The 22,181-nt window shown below is 42.3% G+C and overlaps 1 protein-coding gene across 10 annotated transcripts in view; it reads left to right on the forward strand.

Annotated features, from left to right (window-relative positions):
- AGPAT3 (1-acylglycerol-3-phosphate O-acyltransferase 3) overlaps nucleotides 1–22,181 on the forward strand; it is a 94,090-nt gene that overhangs the window by 58,708 nt on the left and 13,201 nt on the right. For 8 of the 10 annotated variants that reach the window (XM_056328619.1, XM_056328618.1, XM_056328623.1 and 5 more), the window contains one exon: nucleotides 17,599–17,825. In XM_056328619.1, coding sequence (XP_056184594.1) covers nucleotides 17,648–17,825 — 178 coding nt within the window. In that variant the 5' untranslated portion in view covers nucleotides 17,599–17,647. Of the gene's footprint in view, nucleotides 1–11,077; nucleotides 11,099–17,133; nucleotides 17,224–17,598; nucleotides 17,826–22,181 lie in introns of those variants that run through there. The other 2 variants (XM_056328628.1, XM_056328627.1) reach the window with 2 other exon arrangements.

Here is a 22,181-nt window from a genome sequence, read left to right on the forward strand (position 1 = left end):
ACATGAATGCGAGCTTGCAAAAGCATCCACCAACACTAAAATATAATTCTGTAGGAAACCAGGGTTTTGGAACTACTTGCTAAATTTCTTTCTTCAGCAGGGCAGCATTCTAATGATGAGTAGCTGGCTACTCAAGCTTTTCTCTGCAGCCAGAGCAACTGTTAATGTATAAACTAAATAGATACCTATATATTGGTTGGAGCTTAGGAGAAACATAAAACGTTAAAGGCTGGAGGAAAGACTGGAAGAGCAGCCGTCAGTGCTGCAGACTGTTTGGTTTTTTTTACCCTTGAACACAAACCAAGTTGACCTTAGGGACTTTGCTGATCGTGCCCATTGCAGTGATTGCTCTGCCACAGACCTCTAGTCTGGAGAGGAAGGCACTGTTCCATTTCACTGGGGATGTGCAACAGTGCAGCTCCACAGGCACTTGGTCCCCAGTGGCTGATTTGGATGCCCTTTGCAAACAAATGATGTCAGACTGATATGAAAGAGATGTGACTTAACACTGAAACTTGGAAGACACTGTGAGAGAGACCCATCGTTTTAATGCTAGCAAAGAACTTGAGTAGAGAAGCAAATGCTCTAAGTAATACTTAAACTTGCATCTGTCTTAAGGATGAACTTGCTTCAAATCAAATGTTAGATTTGGAGAGCTGGTAGAGGGAAAAATGAATCTGTGGCTGAGTTACTTGATAGGCCATGTCTATACTGCAGCTGTGATGTGATTAGTTTTAAAGGAGGGGTGAAATGCTTCCGAGAGTAGCCACGGCAACATAAAGCTCACTGCAGGCTGCAAAAACCACCTAAAACCACCTAGGAAGTGGAGTGAAAACTCAGGCAGTTTGGTCTTAATTATTATTGCTCAAAGTGCGTTGCCTGCTTTCCTGTAGAGCTCACTTGATAACATTTCAAGGAGGAAAGAAGTCTCAGATTGGCTTCCCATGGTCAAATATGAGGTCTTGGTATCTTTTTTTTTCTGTAGACGCTGTAATTATGGGCTTGTAATTTTACAAGCATTCATTACAAAAATAAAGATAATAATATAGACTAATATAGTTGGGTGGGACCTCTGGAGTGTGCCATTTGTGTTTGAGGCGGCTTTCAGCAGGTCATATTTCACAAATAGGTTGGGTTCCTCAGGGCTTTGTCCAGTTGGGTTTACAAAATGTCCAAGGATGGAGTTTCCTCAGCCTCTCTGGACAACTAGTTCCAGTGCTGCACCACTGTTCATACGTTGTTAATACAGCTAGGAGCAGTACGAATCAATGTCATCTTTTAATGTCTGGAAAGAGAGAAAGGAAGCCTTGGTGAGGAGTGAGCTTTGCTGTTAATTCCTTTCAGAAGAAGTTCTGGGAATGTGAGGGGCTGTTGTTGGTGAGAAGGTTTTGATCTTCCCAGCGTTTGTGTTTGGGCTCTTCTGTGTTAGACCCTTGTGAGCTCTCACTGGGTGAGTGTGTTCCCTGGGAGGACTTAGGCCCCTAATACAGAGAGTACACCTGTGATGGCTGCCTTCTGCATGCCCATCGCGATGACTGTGGAGTGGATCCGGTAATGTCTGCCTTTGCACTGGCCATCTTTGGTTGTGCAGCCAGGCAGATGGTGAATGGCTCTGTCAGTGGTTGGGCTTTGTGACATGGCATCCCAAGATAACTTCTTACGTATTCAAAATCTGGGGAACCGAGATGCCTTCTTATTAGTCTGTGTCCAGAGATGAGTGATAGGTCAGCTTTTCTGGAGGCTGCTTCTTTGGAGAGGCCAGTTCACAGTGCATAGCAAATATCTGAAGTTTGGTGGCCTTGAAAACAAAGTAAACCTGGAGGCAGTCCATAGGTTTTCTTTGTTGATGTCCTTTTTGCCTGGAAAGTAGAGAATCAAACCATATGCAGGTGTCCATGGTTTGGCTTTGTCTATGTGAAGAGCTAATCTCTGATCCTGCATTTGAGTCTGCCAGGAAAATAGACACTGTCAGCATCTGGGGTGGCTCTCCTTCTGCTTGTTGTATGGTCTGAAATATATGTTCATTGGTAATTATTCAAAGATCATTTCTCCCACATCACTGTCATGCATGTATTCTGTTCACTTTCTCACTGTCCAATTTATTTGTAAAACTAGAAGCTGAAAAGCAAAATTGTGAGATGTGTATCAAAGATCATCAAATGCTCACAGGAACTGTCATCCAGGGAAAGTTTGAGGAGATTTAACTGGCTGTGTATATGGAAGTAGGTAAGATGACAAAAAAGCATTCTTGATACCTACACTCTGACGGCATTAACACAGATGAGAGGGAGAATCTTTGCGGAGAGAAGTAGCTAGAAATGATAGTATGACATGTCAGGGGAAAAGAAAAGTTGTTCTTAAAATACAATAGTCCTTCAGAAATTTTTTTAGCAGAAAACACAGCTGCGGAAGTGGCTTGTAATGACAGAAAATTGAAGGGAACTGGAGTTCTTGGGAAATTACTGTAAAAATAAAACTCACAAACCATTAGGATACTACTTTGTATCTTGTGTTCAGAAATAGCATCAAATGCACTTTACTGAATAGACCATCTTTCTACTTGGTACACATTGCCATGGCGAGAGGAGAATTAAAACCAAAACCTTTGTCTTGAGAGATCAATAACAGAAGCTGCACTTCTGAAAACGACCATTTACATGGAAAAGGAGACAAAATAAGTCAGGGATATTTTAGGTTTACTATCTTCTTGATGTGTCTGAGAAATTTTTGGATTGACCAATTGCTTTTGTGATTGCTTTGCTCGTCTTCTGGGAGTGGATCTGGTGGAAGGAAGCCAATACGCAGGGCAGAGCTGAAGAGAGCTGCACCAGTGGGTGTGGATGTGTGTGGATGTGGCTTCCTTCCTGCGCCCAGCAAGTGAGGAAACAAATAGCCCAGTTTAGAGTGTTTTCTAGCAGTTAGTAAGTTTCTTCCAGCCAACTAAATCCAGGTGGTGATATAGTGGCATTAACTATATCTCCATGGCATGGTAGTAGCTAACTATCAAACTGATGTCCGAACACCAGATAGTCTTACTCTGTGGGTTCAGGAAGTAGGGTGAAAAATTAATGAGGACTTCTTCTGACACATAAATAACTCATGTTAGTTGCATGTAGTAAGGGGAGGGAAATCCCACACTAAATATACTGGCATGGAGATGGAGAGTGATGGACAGAAGACTTGTTCACATTGTGAGTTCAAACTAGGTTGCAGGAAGGAGCATGGTGTGGTGGTGATGTCTGCTTCCCTATGCTATTTTGTTCCTGTATTCCACCTTAGTCCTTCAGCTTTTCAGCTATCTGCATTTCAAGGCTACTGTCTTGCCTTTCTTTTTAGCTACACCTGAGAATCGAGTTCGGGCATCCTCCCTGCCTTTGGCTCCATAGGGATGCAGGGAAGCTCTTGTTTTGAGGGACGTTTGTGCTCTTCCTGTGCAGTTCTTGGACTGGACTTACTGTTGACCTCATTAGTGGCAGTTCCATGTGTCAGCCTTTCTGTTTTGCGGTTGTATGGCTCATTCTGGAAAGTGTTCCTCCGTTCAGGGGAGTAACTCCAAGGGACAGCTGGGAGCTGTGCACCTTTGTCACTGAGGAAACCATACACTCATCAGGAAGCAGGCGACGTTTTCAGAATGGTGCCTTTCTATACTATATTTAACTTGTACTTCTTTAGACCCTTTGCTATTCTCTGAAGATTACTGGTATTATGAAATTTATTTGGACTATCTAGAAAAAAAATCCTAATATTTTAAAGATGTCAATGTGGCTAATTACTTTGTTGTTTGCCAGTTCAGCTAGCTACTAGCTGGCTGGTGCTCTGGCCACTTGTTGTCAGCAAACCTCTCTTTTCGATGAGGGTGGAGGCATTCTGAAACTTTTAGCAACTTAAGATTTGTATAAATCGGAGCAGGTGATTCAAGAAAGGGTGCTCCAGCAAACTGTCTGGCAAATTGTAAATCCCTGCATTGAAATATAGAAATACAAAAGTTTCTCACTGAAATAGTTATATTTTAACCTGTCTTTTTAAAATAAACAAAACTTTTTTTAACCTGATTAAACTTTGGGACTTGGTGAGAGAATTACCAGATACAAAGCAGATGTTGATCTCAAGTTAGAAAGTAGGGAGTCAAGGTGATGACAAACTATATAGCTGTTACTCTTCAAATACGTATTGGTGTTTTCCCCATAGCATTCATTTTTAGCACTTCAGAAGTGTTGCTTTTGGCATCCAGACATAAATCTGACCAAATTGTGTTTTGTGGTACCAATCATAATTGTAGCTTCAGATTTTTGTATTCATAAAAATGCATTTTCACCTGTGCAGGCAAACTATCTGGCTTAATAACTTCAGAAAGAATGAAAGGCTTTGGAAGGCTATTGAATTATTCTGAAAATCTATTCTGAACAGTATTACTCTCACTAAAGAGAGTAGTCACAGCCAGAATGTGTTCGCTTTAAGAACAGAAGTCTATTACAGGGGAAAAAAGACATTAAGTACTAGGGAAAGTCTGGCCCTATTAAAATTCAGGGACCTCATTTTTTCCCACCTGTATTTTATTTGGAGATTGCAAGAAGCTCTTTCGTTTTTCAACTCCCAGTCGGGTTTTCAACTTTGAATGAACTAGTTGAAATGAAGAAAATAGTCTTGCTGCACCTGCTAGCTCTATTGAAACCAGAAGTAATTAAGGCAAAATAAAATCTTTCTTTGCGAGAGGAATTGAAAATGCTTACATTTGAGGGGAAAACACCAGTATCAGCATTTGCTCCATGGGAAGGACTGAAAATAATAGAGTTGCTAGATGCAGAATGTGATTTCCCGGTGGTTAAATCTTGACTTGACCTCCAGATAATTGGGGCAAAAGTTGTCAGGTATTCAAAACGATAAAAATGCCCTTTTTTCAGCTATATTGGGAAGTCATCACTGAGGCAACTTACGGTTTCAGCTATTTCTGTGCTCGATTAGGTGTTTGTAATGGATTATATATAAAGTGTTGGTCTCAGTCCTCTTTCATAATTTTAGTCAATTGGAGTGTTTACTTTCTTTTGATGCGTGGGTTTTATTGTTTGGGGTTTTTTTTACTCAAACTAAAAACCTGGGTTGTATTTCTGTCTCACAATACACACTTACATTGTTGTGTTTGCCCGCCTTCACATAAAGTGAAGCGGGAGTCTGTAAGGGGGAGTCTGGGGCCAGCCTGGGTGCAAGGTGGGTTACTGCGCTTCGGCCCCTGCTCTCTGAGCTTCTCTGGGCCTGTTGCAGCCATGAGAACTGTGTCAGCACCCAGGCTGGTCGGTGCAACAATGCCTCCCAGTATTCAAGGTGTTTGTGAAGCAGTAACAGTAATCTGCAAAGAGAAGTAGGAGAAACCAAAGATCTATCACAGATAGAATTTCTCTAGCATTTATGAAGTTAAATGCAAGCCAAGAAGAATCTGTTCCAAGCCAGTTAAAAACTAGGAAGAATTATTTCTTTTTGCCTGTCCTTTTTGAAAAGAGTATATACAAAATGTTCATTTTAACTTTTTTGTTACTCTGTATTGGATAATCTGTGCCTGAGCTCAAGAGGAAAAATTAGCTGGCATCAATTACTTTTGTGGAAAGGGAAGAGATTAGATATTCTTGCCACGTGACCTGAAAAAAAGGAAGATTCATGCTTCTGTCAAAATGCAAATTTTACTACACATTTGTGAGATTGGAGATACTGTATAGCAATTGCATAGGTGTGCAAACTGCAGTGGGATGGAATAAATAATGAGCTGATTTGAGAAGAACGTTGATTATGTCCAGCCCAGCCTTGTGGCATTACTCGTAAATCGTGGAGTCCGTACTCTCCTGGCTTCCACTTCCCACCTTTTCTATGATTACAATGCTTATTTTCTATGGACAGTTTCTTTCCAAATACTAGCATAATTGCTGGGTTAAAATTAAATTTCTTCAGGCCTACAACTGCTATCCTGGAAATTGTGGTTATGTCCTGTGCGTGTTTTTTAAATATATAGATAGAGAGATATATGGGGGGGTGTGTGTGTGTGTATATACATACATATGTAAGCAAAGTGATTTTCAAAACCATGCCTATGGGGAATTCTGCCCTACTGTACTTGAAACTTGCTGTCAGCTGAGGAGCATTGTTTGGGGGTGTCAGTATGGTGCTACCCACCAAATCTACAAGACCTCCAGAGCACCCACATTGTGAGCACTAAACCAGGCTAAAATGGGCTATCCCCTCCACCCTGCTCCTTCCAGGGAGAGGCATGTTGCCCAGAGGTCTGGGGTCCTCTGTCACAGGGAAAATGGACTCATTAAATGGATCTGATGGACCATGGAGATTTTTCCAGCCCCAGCCACGGGAGTGGGCATGTGTGTTTTCAGCCACCTAGTCCCACAGCTTAGCAGCAGAGAGCATGAGCAACACAGGCAAGCAGGCCATCGATAGTGCCTGGGCAGGGGTGCTTTACATCTGCAACATCCTAAAGCTGTGTGTTACCATTAAGGAAAAGATTTCTCATGCCTGTAGCGTAATTTTGGGAGTAAGTCAGAGGCATGCAGATAGTGTGGTTATTAGAGGTTTGTTGGCTGGTTTTGCATGATGAGCATGCAAAACTGCTTAAATGTCTTGTGGTGCTGGTGGCGATTCTGTCCGTTGCAAGTGCAGTGCTTAAATGATATGAGAGCTGCTGCCGGGCTATGCAGTAAGCTCCATCTATCTAGCTGCTGGATTTCTCAAGTATCTGTTCCCTTGCATATAGAGGTTAAAGAAATGCACAGTGTTTACCGAAGGTGCCACTGAAGTAAAGTCCTTTCTTAGATATCACTGATGAGCAAACCTGGCTGGGAAAAGAAGGGAGCGTTTAGCACCAAGGGCATCCCAGTCCTGCTTGGCAGGTGTTGCAGCCCAGTCTTGCCTGTCATCTGCCACACTTGAAATTGGGCAGGACACCCTGCTGTTGTGCTCAAGAATGAAATTACAGAGAGCAGTTAGCAGGACAGAAAATGTTTGGCTGTACTTTAGAGAACTGGAGTGGACCTATTAGACCTGCTGCAGCGTGCAGAGTTCTCAAAGAGCTGCTCCCAGCCAGCTTTTGCTCTCAAAGCCTGTGCAAGCTGGAAACTTGAGAGCATTTTTCAGAACTTGAGGCTGACATACGAACTGAATACCAGATGGGCAGGCAGTGCCTGTAATGCTGTGCACAGTGCTTGAATGGCATAAATCTGCTGTGGCACGCAGGAGGCCTCTTGTACAGGCCTGGGAAGTTGTCGGTGTGTGTAACAAAAAGAGGAGAGTGTAACATGAGAGAAGGAATAGGGAACTGAGGAGCTACCAAGAATTAGCGTCCCGTTTCTCCCTTGAAGGAGTTTTATCTGAAGTGGCAAAGGAGGGAGAATAGCTGCCCCCAAACAATCAAAAAGGGCTGGGGGAGGTTTAAAAGGTCCTAAGAGAAGGAGCAAGACTGGCAGGAAGTGTTTGGCAGCCGTTTCTGAGTGAGTTGTATCTGTTTGGAGCCACAAGGAATTTGCAAAACTGGATAATTGTTCCTGTTTATTTCTTAAGTTATACAAAATATAACAGTGTTCTAGCTCGTGTGTTTCAGCATAAAACATCTTGCTGTGGGCTGGTATTTACCCTGGTTTGATCCCTTTTTCTTTTAAATTGCAGTCTTGCTTGTCTTCTCCCTTTCCATGTAAGAGCCAAGTCTATTCCTGTTGTGCCAACAGGCTGGTGGGAACATTGGTCTGGTCCCCCTTGCTCTGGATTGATGGCTCATGTCTCTGCGTGTGGCTGCAAGAGGAAGGTTGGCTTCTGTAGTGCTGCAAAGAAGGGCAAACACACAGCCCTGTATAACCCCCAGGAAGAGCTGTCCAGCATTGGGGAGGGGTGTGGGACCCCCATTGCACTCTTGGGTTAGCAGCACCCTTTAGTGGGGGAAGCTTTAAAATGAACTCTGGATCAGCCTTGCATTTCACCGAGGGATATGCAGGGAAATTAAACCTGTATTGTGTGAGAAACTAAGATATTCCTCCTGTCATGCTGAGGTTTAACAGGCTAGGCTGTAGTGGACATTAAAACGTGCGTGTTGACTTGCAGTTTAGCTTAGCTTTGATGCTTACTCAAATGCAATTTCTTTTTGGTTCAGGAGACAAGAATTAAAAAGCTCTTAAGTTTTTGTCCCTAACTGTTGAATTTTCCCCTTTCCACTAAAGGCGAAACCAGCAGTAATGTGTGTCTACCTGCTTTTGGCTTTCAAAATAAAGGCTATCTATATATGCCAGGTAGAACAAGATAAGTTATGGGGGTGCTTGTTCTCTTGATATCAAGCAGGTCAAAGACAGAACTTGAGCTCAAATGCTTGCAGTCGGATAAATCTTTGTAATCAGAAATATTCAAGTTTAGGACAAGGTTTATTAAGGTTCTACAAGGACACTCTCAGGTTTTTGTAAATATGCATATGCCCACAAAACCCATCTGTATCTACAAGAAATGAGGCAAACTTGCAAATTATCTAATCTAAATGTAATATGCAATTAAGGGTTTTGTAATTATAGCTTTAGGAAAAATTAACTTTAAGTGTTGCTTATACTGAAGCAAAAGTGCCAGACTGCAGACTGAACGATGACAAATGGCATGCGTGTATACAGGGAAGAAACAGCATGCAAACACCTACAAGCAGTTGTAAATGACATACTATAATAGAAACTATCCTGAGTTTACTAAACCATAAGGCAGTGTTTGTCTTCCTGGAATAAAATACATGCACAACCAGGTTTTGAAGCAGTGGGACGCCTTCACTGGAAAGCTCAACGTGGAATCCTATGGCATCTTGCAAGTATGGTGAGGCTGTTCTATGGAAAAAGTGATGTCAGCCTAGCTCAGTGATACTCAGCTGTGACATCGAAGTTGTCTGGTTTTACCCAGTGAACTTGCAACAGAATCCCTCTAGTTTCCTGGCTGTGAACGGAAAATATTTCTGAAAATACCATGTGTCTTTTCATCAATGAAGAGAGAATGCAGTGAGAGAAGTTTCTCAAGCAGTTCTGCTTCCTTGTCTTGGTTGTCTTGCAGCCAGCAGATTTCTAAGCAAGTCAGGATTCGTTTCAGTTATCTGATCCATTTGTTTAAGTAGAGGCTGAGTTAACTGAGTGTATAAGCTGAGGAGAAATTGAATTTGTGCACACTTGCTCTTTTTTTTAGTATGTGCCGAGGATGATAAAAGGAAGTGGTTGAAATTAAATTTGGAAGATAGCCATTTTAATATTGCTTGTGTTTTCAGCTGTAATATTGTAGCAACAGGTTAGGAAAATTTAATTTCATCTCTAGCAAAGGCATAAGCACAGTGCTCTCCACAGCTGGTGAGGAGGCTTAATCACGTCAGTAACACTTCATTTAGGGTGGGGAAGAGGAGAAAACTGCCCCTCAAGTGCAGCGATAGGTAGTATGGAGAGCTCTTTTATCCCCTTCTGGTTCAGTCAAGTTGTTTTGAATGTCTTTCTCTCCTTTGTTTACATATTCTGTAGTCTTCTGTCTACAAAACACAAGTTAAATAAAAAGTTATCTTGATTTTTAAAATTTCTTTTTAGAGCAACCCATGTCTTGATAGGCAGTTGCCCTACATTTTACAAGCAGGAAGGAGCCCTGGGGCTGAAGTCCCAGTATGGTGTGGACCTCTTAACGGATGTTCTCCATAGTGTGGGGTGTTGCTGTGGCAGGAGGTGCTCTGAGCCCATAAAGGCCTCCCTTAGCGGGACCGTGCCACAGTGCAGCATTTGTAGGGTGGAGGGATGACCTTCCGTGGTCACTCCCCAATGGGCCTCACTGGTACGTGCAAATTATTCACATATGCATCTTATTTTGTAACCTGCTATCTCCTAAAGTTTAACTGGTAAACTTACAGTCTTTTAATAATAAACCAAAACATTTATAGAGTGGAGGAGGCATGAAGAGGGTCTAGTGTTTCTGTTGAGGATGTGCGCTCCTCACATGGTTGTCATTGTTCTAAGTGATCATCACATCATGCTTGGCCTTAATGCCTACACTTTAGTTATGGCAGAAGAAAACTAAATAACTTCTTCGGGACCTCTCATTCTCTCTCAAACAACAATGAATGTCAGAGCAATATGTGCAGCTTTTTATTTTTTCTAAATTTTTTTTAATTTCAAACCTTGAAGTATTGGCATCTCATTAGGATGACGAGTCAAACAAAAGGCTTTCTATTTGATGGAAATACATTAATCTAATAAAAAAATCTCTACAGATACTGAGCCAGTCCTATTGGCAGTAGCAGATGTCTCTGATTTAATGGACTTTAAGACCAAAATAATGAATATATTTCAGAGAGATAGTGGTGATAATCTTTTATTCTCACCTTTTCTAAGAACTGGCTGTGGTGCTGTTTTAAAACCAAGATTGACAAAATTCCTAGGAATAAGTTCTCATCTAATTTCATAATGGTAACTCAGTAACATTTTTTTTTTGAGCTCATATGCCTGGTTCTCACAACTTAGAAACAAATTTGCATCTTTGTGACCTAAGTTTGGCTTAAGTCCTCTTCCATACACTTCAATTTTAGAAATTCATGACAAGCAGGATTTTTAATGAACTCTGAGTCAGCCTTCCGTTTCACTGAGGGATGCGCAGGGAGATGAAACCTATATTTTGTATAGGTGTGTGTATATATATAAAAATATATATACACACCATATATATAAACCTATATTGTGTGAGAAACAAAGATAATCTTCCTGTCACACTTAGGTTTAAAAGGCTAGGTCTGTAGTAGACAGTTTGTAATGTTGTGTGGGACATGATTGAATAGTTGTCTATTTTTACAGTGTATCTGGAGGATCTCTAGTACGGACTGTTCAAATGGATAGAAAAACCGTTATTACACCTAATTTCCTTTTATTTGCTTATTAGCTATACTGACTCACCGGTGTTGATCTAAGCTATGTTTTCTAGTCTACTTAGCTGTGGTTGCCAGTGGTCCTTGTAAAATTATACTTCTGAAATAAATCGGTCCCAAGTGGAGACTGGTTTTAGTGGTGCCATGACGGAGTGGACAGATCCTTGGGTTGCATTTTTGAAGTCTGGGGCAAAGCCATGGGTAAGTACTCTATCCATAGGTTTTACATGGCTTATGCATAGTGGGGATCAGGCTCCCAAATTCCTCATCCCAAAAAGAAATGTGGTACAGTGCAGTTAGTGAAGACCATCAATTTTCTTACCTTCTTCCTGAATATTTTCCTGTATTAGAGGTATTTGCTATGAATATATCACTACACTTTTAAAAGCTGGTTAGCTACTGCACTTCTGTCTCTTAGCTGGAAAAGTAATGCATATTCTGCAAGGAAAAACTTTATCTTAGACATAACTGAGGTAATTACTTCTAAGCATTGAACGCAATGCATAAGATGATCAAAATATTTTTGTGTGGTATGTCCCAGAAATGTCCAGGAAAATAATTTGCTGCCCCTGTGGCAATGTAGTACTTCTGAGAAATGCTAAAATAACCAGTCTGGGACAGTACTTTTATTTATCAAACAAGTATAAGTAGTGGTGTTGAAAGCTTTCCTTCACATCTCTGCCACCGCTGATGGGTAGCTGGTTAGTATTCTTGAGTTTTCTGATCTTGTAAGGGGAGGTGAGCAGAAAGATGCTTATACTAATGATTTTCATAGCTGCTTTTAAAAGAGAAGTAGCCTGAGTCAGTCATCAGAGAAATCTTGGAGGGTAGAAAGTACACTGAGAAGACGTGTTTCTTCAGCTCCTGGCTGCTGCTGTTTGTATTTGTTCTCCTCATACAAATGAAGAAGTTCATGGAACAGTAGTTCTCACTTTGAATAAAAAAATAGTTTTAAATTTTTCTTGTGTGATTTTGATGAGCAGAGTTTATAGAATTCTGAAAAACGGTGAGGAAACTTGTTATGAGACATGCTCAACAGAATGCGTTTTTATACTGTTTCTGACTTGCAACATTATTAGCCTTTCTTCATAGATAGGATTTGCCAAATTTATAGACACATCAAGGAGGCTTACAAAGCTCAATCTGAAAAATACAGTATTTTAAAATATGACGGTAGAAGGTAGAATTCAGTATTTTATGGGTTTCACTCAATTCCTCAACTTACGGATTATGAGATAGGTAAAATACCAGAACTCAGGATGGGGCCAACATATTCAGAACTAAAGATGTCTGTGACTAGTTTAGTAAGTAGAGATACATATGGTATGGTAGAGCAGATGCAGCAGGAAAATGACAATAGCACACTCAGAAAACCCAAAAACAAAAGACTAGAGATGTAAGTACTGGCTGCTGCAGTTCTTGTTGTTGTCAAACACATTAATTCTCACTGGGTTGGAATATTAGGATCAGTGGACCGATTTCTAATTTCATGCTTATATTCATGTAAACCTCATGAACTTCAGAGGGATTGTATACGCGTGACAGCAATAAATTAAAAGCTGTGAATTCTATATTATAGAATGATTAATGGCTTAATTTTTAATTTTGAATTCTTCATAAATAACTACGTGTTTCATGAAATGTCTGTAATGTGCTTAGTGCATGTTGTGCACCTGGCGTTTTTTTAAAACCTGATTTCTTAATGAAATGAGGCTGATGCAATCATGCTGTCTCTGTCATTTTTCCTTCTAATGGCTTTTAAACCTGTGGCATATTTCAGCGGCGTTCAACAGAGAGATGGAAGTCTCAAAGCAGTTTAACTGTTAGGGCCCTCATGAATGTAGAAAGCTAAGTAAAGCAAAAAGGTTGTATTCCTCCTTTTGCTAGTATCTTTTGGATACCAGAGAATTCATGTGACCATGGAGCCTCAAAACACAACTCTGTACCCAGGTGTATTTGGTTTGTGTGGTGAGGGTTATGGTAGCTATGGGGCTACAAGGGTGGCTTCTGTGAGAAGCTGCTAGAAGCTTCCCCCATGTCCAATGGAGCCAGTGCCAGCTGGCTCCAAGATGGACCTGCTGCTCGCCAAGACCAAGCTCTTCAGCAATGGTAATAGCACCTCTGGGATAACATATTTAAGAAGGGGAAAAAGTTCCTGCATAAAACAGCAGCTGCAGCTGCTGGAGAGAGGAGTGAGAATATGCGAGAGCAACAACTTGAGCTCAGTGCAGAAGGAGGGGGAGGAGGTGCTCCAGACACCAGAGCAGAGATTCCCCAGCAGCCGATGGAGAAGACCATGGTGAGGCAGGCTGTCCCTGCAGCCTGTGGATGTCCACGGTGGAGCAGATACCCACCTGCAGCCCATGGAGGACCCCATGCCAGAGCAGGTAGTTGCACCCAAAGGAGTCTGTGACCCAGTAGAGAGCCCACACTGGAGCAGGTTTGCTGGCAGGATTTGTGACCCTGGGAGGGACCCATGCCAGAGCAGTCTGCTCTTGAAGGACTGCGCTCCATGGAAGGGACCCCTTCTGGAGCAGTTTGTGAGGAACTGTAGTCTGTGGGAATGTCTGAGAAGTTAATGGAAAACTTTCCCATGGGTGGTACCCCACGCTGGAGCAGGGGAAGAGTGTGAGGAGTCCTCCCCCTGAGGACGAAGGAGCAGCAGGAACGATGTGTGATGAATTGACTGCAACCCCTGTTCCCCATCCTCCTGTGCTGCTGGAGGGGAGGAGGTAGAGAAAAATCTGGAGTGAAGCCGAGCCTGGGAAGAAGGGAGGGGTGGAGGTAAGGTGTTTTAAGATTTGGGTTATTTTTCTCATTACCCTACTCTGATTTGGTTGGTAATAAATTAATTTTTCCTCAAGTTGAGTCTGTTTTGCCTGTGACTCTAGTTGCTGTGATCTCCCTGTCCTTCTCTTGACCCATGAGCCTTTCATTGTATTTTCTTTCCCCTGCAGTTGAGGAGGGGAGTGATAGAGGGGCTTTGGTGGGCACCTGGGGGTTCAGCCAAGTCAAACCACCACATCAAGAAAGCCATTGGATCTCTGCCTCCTTGTCCTTTACTTGAGAGGTGTATAAACCAGGGAGGGAGCCCAGAAGGATGCAGCGCACTTAAGAACTTTTTCATCAGAGAAGATAAAAATCAATACTATGGGGAGCAGTCTCTGACTTTATGAAAGTCAAACAAGCCTGCGAGGTAAGGCGCTAAAAGGCAATGGAAGTGTGCGGTTTGGTTTGAGCTGGGCTTTACGCTACTGCTGTCCTGCAGCGTGGCTGTGGAAAGCAGGCACTTGGTGAGGATGTGAAAGCAGGGAGAGGACTGAAGTTGTCTGCAGTTCTCAGTGTGGCTGCACAGGAGGAAATGGAGGTTTTGTGGTCAAAGGTCAATGTTGTGAAGTTACAAGGTGCTTTAGGAAAAAAAGGGAGAAAAAACAGATTTTACCAGCAGGTCTTTGAATAAGCACATGATACCCGTATACTTTAAACAAGAAAAAATGAATAGTGCTGAGACTTGCTGTCTTAAACTAGGGCAGATATTTACTTCCTAGACACTTCACTTAGCTGATCTTAACATATGTGTCAGATGCAGAATGTTGCTTCTTCTTGTTCCAGCAAACACTGATTTCCCCAGCCTGACTGTAGGATTCAACAAAACAGCTGCTGGACCACCCTTTACCTCTTGGCCTGTCCTTGAATTGCCTGCCTGTCCTACCTGGGCAGGAATGCAGAAAAGTAAAGAATTCCTGGGTTAAGATTAACTTCTAATTATCTTAGAAGTCAAATACAATTAAGTGAGGGATTAGCAAAAGGGAGACTGGCAGATTCTGTATCCAGCATTGAAACTGGAAGGATCAGACAAGATGACTAACCTATTTTTTAGTTGATCCCTGTCCATTTAAAGAGGAAGTGCAAGGAAACCAGCTGTGCTTTATGGAGCAATCTGGCAAATGCTGTCCTCACAAGGTGCTGGAGAGGAACCAGCTATTCCTTGACTGCTGTTCTCTTTACCCTGTTTCAATCAATACCAGTAAGGCTTGCAGTCCCCAGATGCATAGGAGTGCAGTGAGCCCAGGTGCCTGAGCGGCTGTGCTGTGTCATGCAGCTCTGGAATCCCACCAGAGCAAGACTCTTGGGCAGGCCACTGGCAGAAGAATGATAAATTCTGTTTTCCACGTGTAGAGCTGTAGAAGCAAGATGCTGCAGTGTGTCCAGCCTTGGTAAAAGGGGATGTGTCTCTTTGGGTCTGTGATACAACAATGCTCTTAATGTAAGGGACAAATGCTCCAGACTTCGCTTAAAGCAAAGAGGCTATGGAAGTGGAGCCAAACTATTTTATTTGAGGATAATACTTGACATTTCTATTTTTCCTCGTGCCATTTGTACGGTTCTTAGGCTGTTGTCTGGAAGGGGGCAAGCTGTGCACTGAAAGGCAGTAAGTCTAATGACTGTGTTAAGTATGGTCATCAGCAAAGCTGCTTGCACATGGCTGTAGAGAAGGCAAGTAGGGATTCAAAAATAGGTAGGGGGGTGGGGGTGCCACAAAGAGGGAGATTGTTATTTTCTAGTATGTTTGAACTGTGTTTTGAGAGAGACCAGGTGAAGAGAATGACTCTGATCTTGCAAGTGAAGAACTCGGTGTTTAATGTTTGGTGGTACTTAACAGAACATGCCAATGGAAAAGATCAATGAGCCCACTGCTGTGTTAGGGAGTCAAACACCGAATACCATGGCCATCTCCCAAATGGTACATCTGAACACTGGTGCGGTGTTCCAGCTGTGAGAGGTAGCTGTACCCTACAACCCTTTGGGGAGGGGAGAGGAAGGAGGGCTCCACTTGCTTCATTTTAAACACAAGTCTATGCTTCCCAACAACTCTTCTTAAAGTAATTTGTTAGTGGAAGAAGTTTCTTCCATTCTTACAGGAAAACACTGAGAGTAGATGATTCATCATGAGCTTCAATAATAGCTTATTCAGCTTGCATTGCTCTGTGGTAGGCACAATACTGTTTGTAATTGAAACGGGGCCTTTTTTTTCCCCATCTGTAATGTGCTTCTGAAGTGGTAGATTTACTAATGATGCAACTAGATTTTGATTGTGCAAAAGCTAGACGCTCTGTGCCTTGAAAGGCAGTACCTGATTTGCAGAAGAGACGGTAGAAAACAAGCTTTCACAAGGGAAATTGTTGAGTGGTATAAATAGCACTATACTGAGCATGCGGCAAATGAAAATGGTTTGGTTCCTCACAGCTGACAGTACTTTTATTTTCAGGCATCTGGAACTTCTGCATGACCTGTGGATGCTTGACTTGTTAAAAAGTATTTGTTCCCATCTGCTGGTTGGTCTGGTCATTTGCAACCCTTGTAATAGCTAAGCATAAATACTGGCAGGAAGCTTTGTCTGTGGCAGAAAGTCAGGGTCATGCTTCTGGTTTTATTGGGTGAGACATTGAGGCTGTGGTTTGACAGCCTGGTTGGCCTAGTTGTAGGGCTTCTAGTACCCAAGAGGTCAAAAAGGCCAGTGCCAGATAACACAGGGATTGAAATAAACTCAGTCTGGTGGCTTGGTAAAGACATTTTATTGGGTTAACGTTGTACTGGCAGCATTCGTATTGGATCAGATTTGACTCTCTAAGCTACTGTGGCTTTCTGCTGGTTCAGATGTCACCTGTCTTTCTGCACCTGGTATAGATATGGCACATGTTCAGAGTTAAGTGTTTTGGCAATTTCAGTGGAATCAAGATTCTTCACCAAAGCCCTCTTCAGATCAGTTTTGCCCTGCTACGAAGCCTAAGATTTTTCTACTATTTTTACTTCCCCCGCCCGTAACTGTCAAGCCACATTTCCATGATCAAATATACCAAAGCGAGAAGTTATTAAACTTGCTCCAGCACGGGTTTTGGATGTGAGAATACCTAATTTCCATTTCCATGCCTTAGTGTTTGCCAAAGTGATGCCCCGTGTGACCAGCCCTGCTCTTTTCATTCCAGAATGCACTGCTCCCCAGTGAAAAAAAATTCACAATGAAGAGCCTGCTCCCTGGACTGACTGCTGTACTGTTCCAGTCAAAGCAAATGTGTAACCAAGTCCCTGTAGCCCCCAGCAGCCCTCTCTTGGTGCTTGTTGGGGGGAGCTATGTACAGAGCGGTGCCTTTGAAGGCAGGCCAGAAAGGCATTGGGTCATTTATGCAGCTCCAGAGGCTCGGCATGCCATTTATTGGGTGCGGGGGGGGGGCTGAAGCTCCTGTTGCAGTTCAGGGACAGCAACCCCTGAAGGGACGGCAGTCACTGTGCAGCTTGTTTACTGATCAGGGCTCGACTGCTTCACTGTGAGTGCAGGGTTCTGTGTTCTTCCCAGCATTAAGTCCAGTTATATGATCTTTGTTTGAAGAGAGGTGTGAGATGGCATCTTTGGCAAACAGTAATCTTCTTAGTGAGCTGTAAACTGTAAATAATGATTCCTTCCTATTTTGGGAAATTTTTTGCACCATCAGTGGTTTATTGTGTTGAATAAGGCAGGCTTGTTCGTATTTTGAATATTGTGAATATTGTGTAACCTGAATAAGGCACACTTAGAGAGCTGGGTGTTTATTGGGTTGGGTTCCTGTTGCTGAAGTTGCATGGACTGTTTCAGGGCTTTTGCTTTGCTCTTCCTCAGGGCTTGTAAATCCGTTCTCCATTTGATTCTTTTCTTTCTCTTTCAGGACGGTTATTCTGAGTGACGGCCCTTGCACACGCTTCTGAGTGGTTATCATGGGCTTCATTGCCTTTCTGAAGACCCAGTTCATAGTTCACCTCCTCATTGGGTTTGTCTTTGTTGTGAGTGGACTGATCATTAACTTCATTCAACTATGCACACTAGTCCTCTGGCCCATAAACAAGCAGTTTTATCGCCGAGTAAACTGTCGCCTTGCCTATTCGCTTTGGAGCCGTGAGTATGCTTGAAGGGGATGTGAGGGCTGGAAATGGGAAGGGGAGTGTTCTTTGTTTCTCCTTCTGTTAAAAGAAAAAACCCATATATACACAAGTATTTATATACACACAATTACATGAGTTAGAGAGGAATGGTAAGTTAGATATACTCAGAGCAGTTCAAAGCAGCCATCTTCTCTGAAATACTGGGAAAACATACAAAAGTCAACGGACTGATAAGTATTGTCACTCCGTTATTCAAAAAAGTAGGAAATAAAGCTTCTCCCCAGCCTTACTTGACTGGTAGGAATTGCAGATCCTGTCTCAATACCATCTTCATCTGGTATCAGAGCCTGTACTAAATGATGGGGAAAGGGGAATTCACAGACTCCTTCAGGTATTAAGCGTATGTGCAATATTTACCACTTAAGAGCCCAAGTAAACTGTGTCCTCTGCAGAGAAAGACATATGCGGGAAGTATCTAGTGTAGATGCCTGAACTGTGTGTCAACTTCAGAGTCCTGTTATGCCCTACAGTGTACATCTCTGGCGTCGGTGTCTCCTTTTGTGAGTAATTTGTCGCTCTTTCCTTCTCTACAGTGGGTACAGCTGCTTTGCTTTTTCTTTCAGACCTTTGCAAAACCTCCTCCGTGTGGATCACTTTTTTTTTCTTCTCCTCACACAGTTTAACAGGGGATTAGATTTCCAAAATGAATGTTTAGAAGGTCCCTTAGTCCAAATGTCACCTCCTGTTTCAGCAGTGAATCATCTAACTTGTTTCCATTCTCCATCCCCTCCCGGAATGCATGACCACTTACCTTAGTGCTCAGCTCAGCATCCAACTCCCACTTTGAGTAAATGAGTCACCTGAATAAGTACTTAAATTACAGTTAGGCAGTCCACTGACAGGCACCCACATTTCTTAAATCATCGATATGAAGTACTACCAACAAAAACCCTCCAAAGAATCTAGTTTATTTTTTTTAAAGCTTGTTGTCCTTCCTGTGCTTTTTGTCGTACCTATTGAGAACGTTGTCTGTAGCACAGGAGAAAGGAAATTAGAGTGTGGCAGGCAAACTGTTCAGGAGAAAAGGTAATGGGAGAACTTACAAGTAGAAACTTCAAAATTAGCTTGGTTGAAGGGAGTTGGGGCTATATGGGATTTTTTTTTTTTTTTTTTACTTACAGGAATTTTTTAATGTGTTTTAATAATGTAGAATCCGATGTCATGCTGAAAACTATTGTTGCACTAATAGTCTGGCTTTTCTGAGCAGGTGAGCTGCTTGTGCCTGTAAGGCTTGTAGGTTCAGACCCTTGATTTCTACAGGTTAGCATTGTACATGGAAAAATTACGTTTTAAATGCTGTTATCTTCTATATGCTAGAAACAACCTATGCTATTGTTCAAAAAGGTTTGGAGAAGCTGAGTAAATAATTGGCCTGTACCTAGGATAATTCCTCATGTATAGCCTATTATAAATGAAATTACTGAGAAATTAAGCTACGAAAATTAATGTAAATGTTCTGTGGGATTGCAGAGTGCTGATGGCCTGCGATGGAAGAGCTGACAGAATATGCACTTCAATTGTGATTTATAACGAATTAAGTAAGCTGTGTTAATGCAGCAGTTCATGTGTTGCCATTCATAATGAAATATATTTCATTATGTGGAAGCCTTTTGGCAATGAACCTGTAGGTTGGTGTTCTGTTCTGGATGCTGTGTTTTACTTGCTTCCTCCAAGCTGTTTAGTTTTAGGCTGAGGGTGTTCATGTCAGAGCTGTCTGTAGCAGAAGCTGCTCTGCCTGTCCAGCAGAGGATTGGTGTGCAGGGGTAGATACACAGGTGATTGTGTATCTGGCTGCGTACTATAGCCCACTGAAAACCAGCCTCTATTCTTAAAGTATCTCTTCTCAGATACATAAAGCACAGCTTCAGGAGGGGAAGAGATAGACCCTATCCAGTGTTTGTGGTAAAGAGGTCTGCTGGGCTCTGGCCTCAGTGTAAAACCCTTTGCAGTGCGTCAGATTTGTGATGGGTAGTCTGCACTTCAAGCTCTCCTATTCAGCTCCTTTCAGATGATTCATGCCTTTGGAGAGCACGGCGCATTTGGTTTAGTCCAGTTGCAAAAATAATCTCTCATGTTAGTACTTGAAACTGAGAGGTGTGCTGTGCCTCTTGCTTTGTTTTCTGGGTGGTTTGGGAGGCCCTAAGCCGCCCTGCTTTGGCATGTGGGAACCCTGGCTGCAGGAGGGAGTTTCTTGTAGCAAAGGTGTTGCTTGTCCTCTACTGGAAGTATCCCAAGCAGTGCAAGTGTTACCGTCCCTTCGTTCAGAAGGATGGTCTTGCTGTAGCATTGGCAGGATTGGTGCCATGCAAAATAGCTGTAACCCACACACACAAAAAAAAAAAGGAAATGAACCCACTCCTGGTTATAATTACATCATCTATCAGTACACTTGTAAAGGACAATCTGTTTCCTTGTATGAATTCTCTGGCTCATCAACCCTCATTTCTCAGTATGAACCCTGGCAAATCTCTCAGCAAAGCTTCTTCCACTACTTTAGAGTGAATGGTACAAGAAGGGCTCTGCAGAAAGTCATCCACACCTGCCTCTGCAGAATTCTTTTCTTGACTTTTGAAGAAGGAACACACCCATTTTATTTAATTTTTGGTAAGAAAATGCAGCAACTGTAGCAGGCACTGGAGATGCTCCTCCTTGGTACGTAGACAACAACGGAAAGGGAAAACCACAAAGAACCACACTGTGTTTGGTACCGCTACTTCATTCTCCTGGCCACTGACTTGGAAGAGCATAGCTCTCAACTGGAGACATTCTTGGTGTCCTCTTTCCCCTTTTACTGAGCCAGGATGACCAGGGCAAGAAAGGAGAGTGATCCACATCATTTGCAAAGGACACAGAGCTGGAAAGCAATGATAGAAATCTGTAGTTGATACAAACTATTATTCTGTCTTTCCTCTGCTGTATTTCCAGTTGACAGGGTTATGCTGTCTTGATCAGCAAGCAGCATAACTTTGTCATGCCTCCAAATGAATGAATCTTGAAAATTAAAGAGGGGAATAAGCTGGGGTTAAGTGGTCACATGGGGAATACAAGTGAAAAAACTAGTGCTAGAAAAGCTATGTATCTTCAGGAGACCAGGACTGATTTTCCATATCATTCACCCAAATACTATTTGCCTTCTCTCTGATGTGGTGCAAAATTGGACTCTTACTTAGCAGTATGGATAGATTACCCTGTTGTGATCCCACCGATCAGAAGTCCTTGTGCTGGAAGGCGCTGCCCCATTTTGCAAAACCACAGTCTCCCAACGGGAAACTGAAACTTGACAGAGCCCAATGTAGAGAACCGCGGGAGTGCCTTCCAGTTTTGACTCTACAAGTTTGTTGTAGTAATGTAAGAAGAGTTGGACTTTTTAATTGCCATATTTGTGCAACCAGATTTTGACTGCATCCATATCTCATTGAAATGAGGAAATACCAATGGCTACAGTTTGCATGGAAACAAATCTTCCTACTGGGAGAATGAACTATTTTCATACCTTTTATAGTTGTCCTATAATACAAGCAATGTCTTCCATCTGTCTTGTTGCACTGAAAAGAGAGAAATAGGCTAACCATAGCAACTACATTCAGTGCGTGTTGAATTTAAGTGGAAGGATTTTCTTAAGATGAAAAAAGGGGAGGTGGAAAATAAGAGAGGGTAATGAAGGAAATGTTCAGGGTGAAGTAAGAGACACGCTAGGATATTGAAAAGCTGGAGAAGACGGAGAGGAAAGGGCTTGTTCTTTCTTTTGCGGTGAAAGGACACAGTTTACCATTCTTGTCTTTGCCCAGGTATTTTGATAAATTAGCTCAATTCTCTGCTGCTTCCGACTCTGTGTTGATGACCATAATACAGAACAATTAGAGTCCTGTGTTCTAATATTAAAATCTGTTGCAGAAGATCTATGGCACTGTATCCCTTTAAAAGCCTTTTATTGGTCTGTTTACCCCATAAAGCTTGTTTCATGTTGAGTAAAAACATTAGGCTGCATCTATGCATAATTTGTATTCCACCTGGGAGAAATGGTACTCATTTAGTGGAGCAATCAACGCTCAACTGTCTGTTTACAGGCACAAAGTTCTGGGTTTTTTTCCAGTTCGTATTTGTAATATGATGCCCAAACTCGTCACTGGTAAAAATATCCATAATGCACGTATCTAGTGCCTGAAGTACTGCTTAGGGATGGTGATGTGGTCTGGTCTATACCCATCATTTCACCTTTACTTGGTTGGATTGAAAAAGTGACAGTGTTGTTGGTAGTCAGAAGAGACTAGGCACTGAATGGGGCTGGAGGTGAAATGCTTTAAGTGGC

The sequence above is a fragment of the Falco biarmicus genome, chromosome 2, assembly GCF_023638135.1.
Source record: "Falco biarmicus isolate bFalBia1 chromosome 2, bFalBia1.pri, whole genome shotgun sequence".
Taxonomy (NCBI): Eukaryota; Metazoa; Chordata; class Aves; order Falconiformes; family Falconidae; genus Falco; species Falco biarmicus.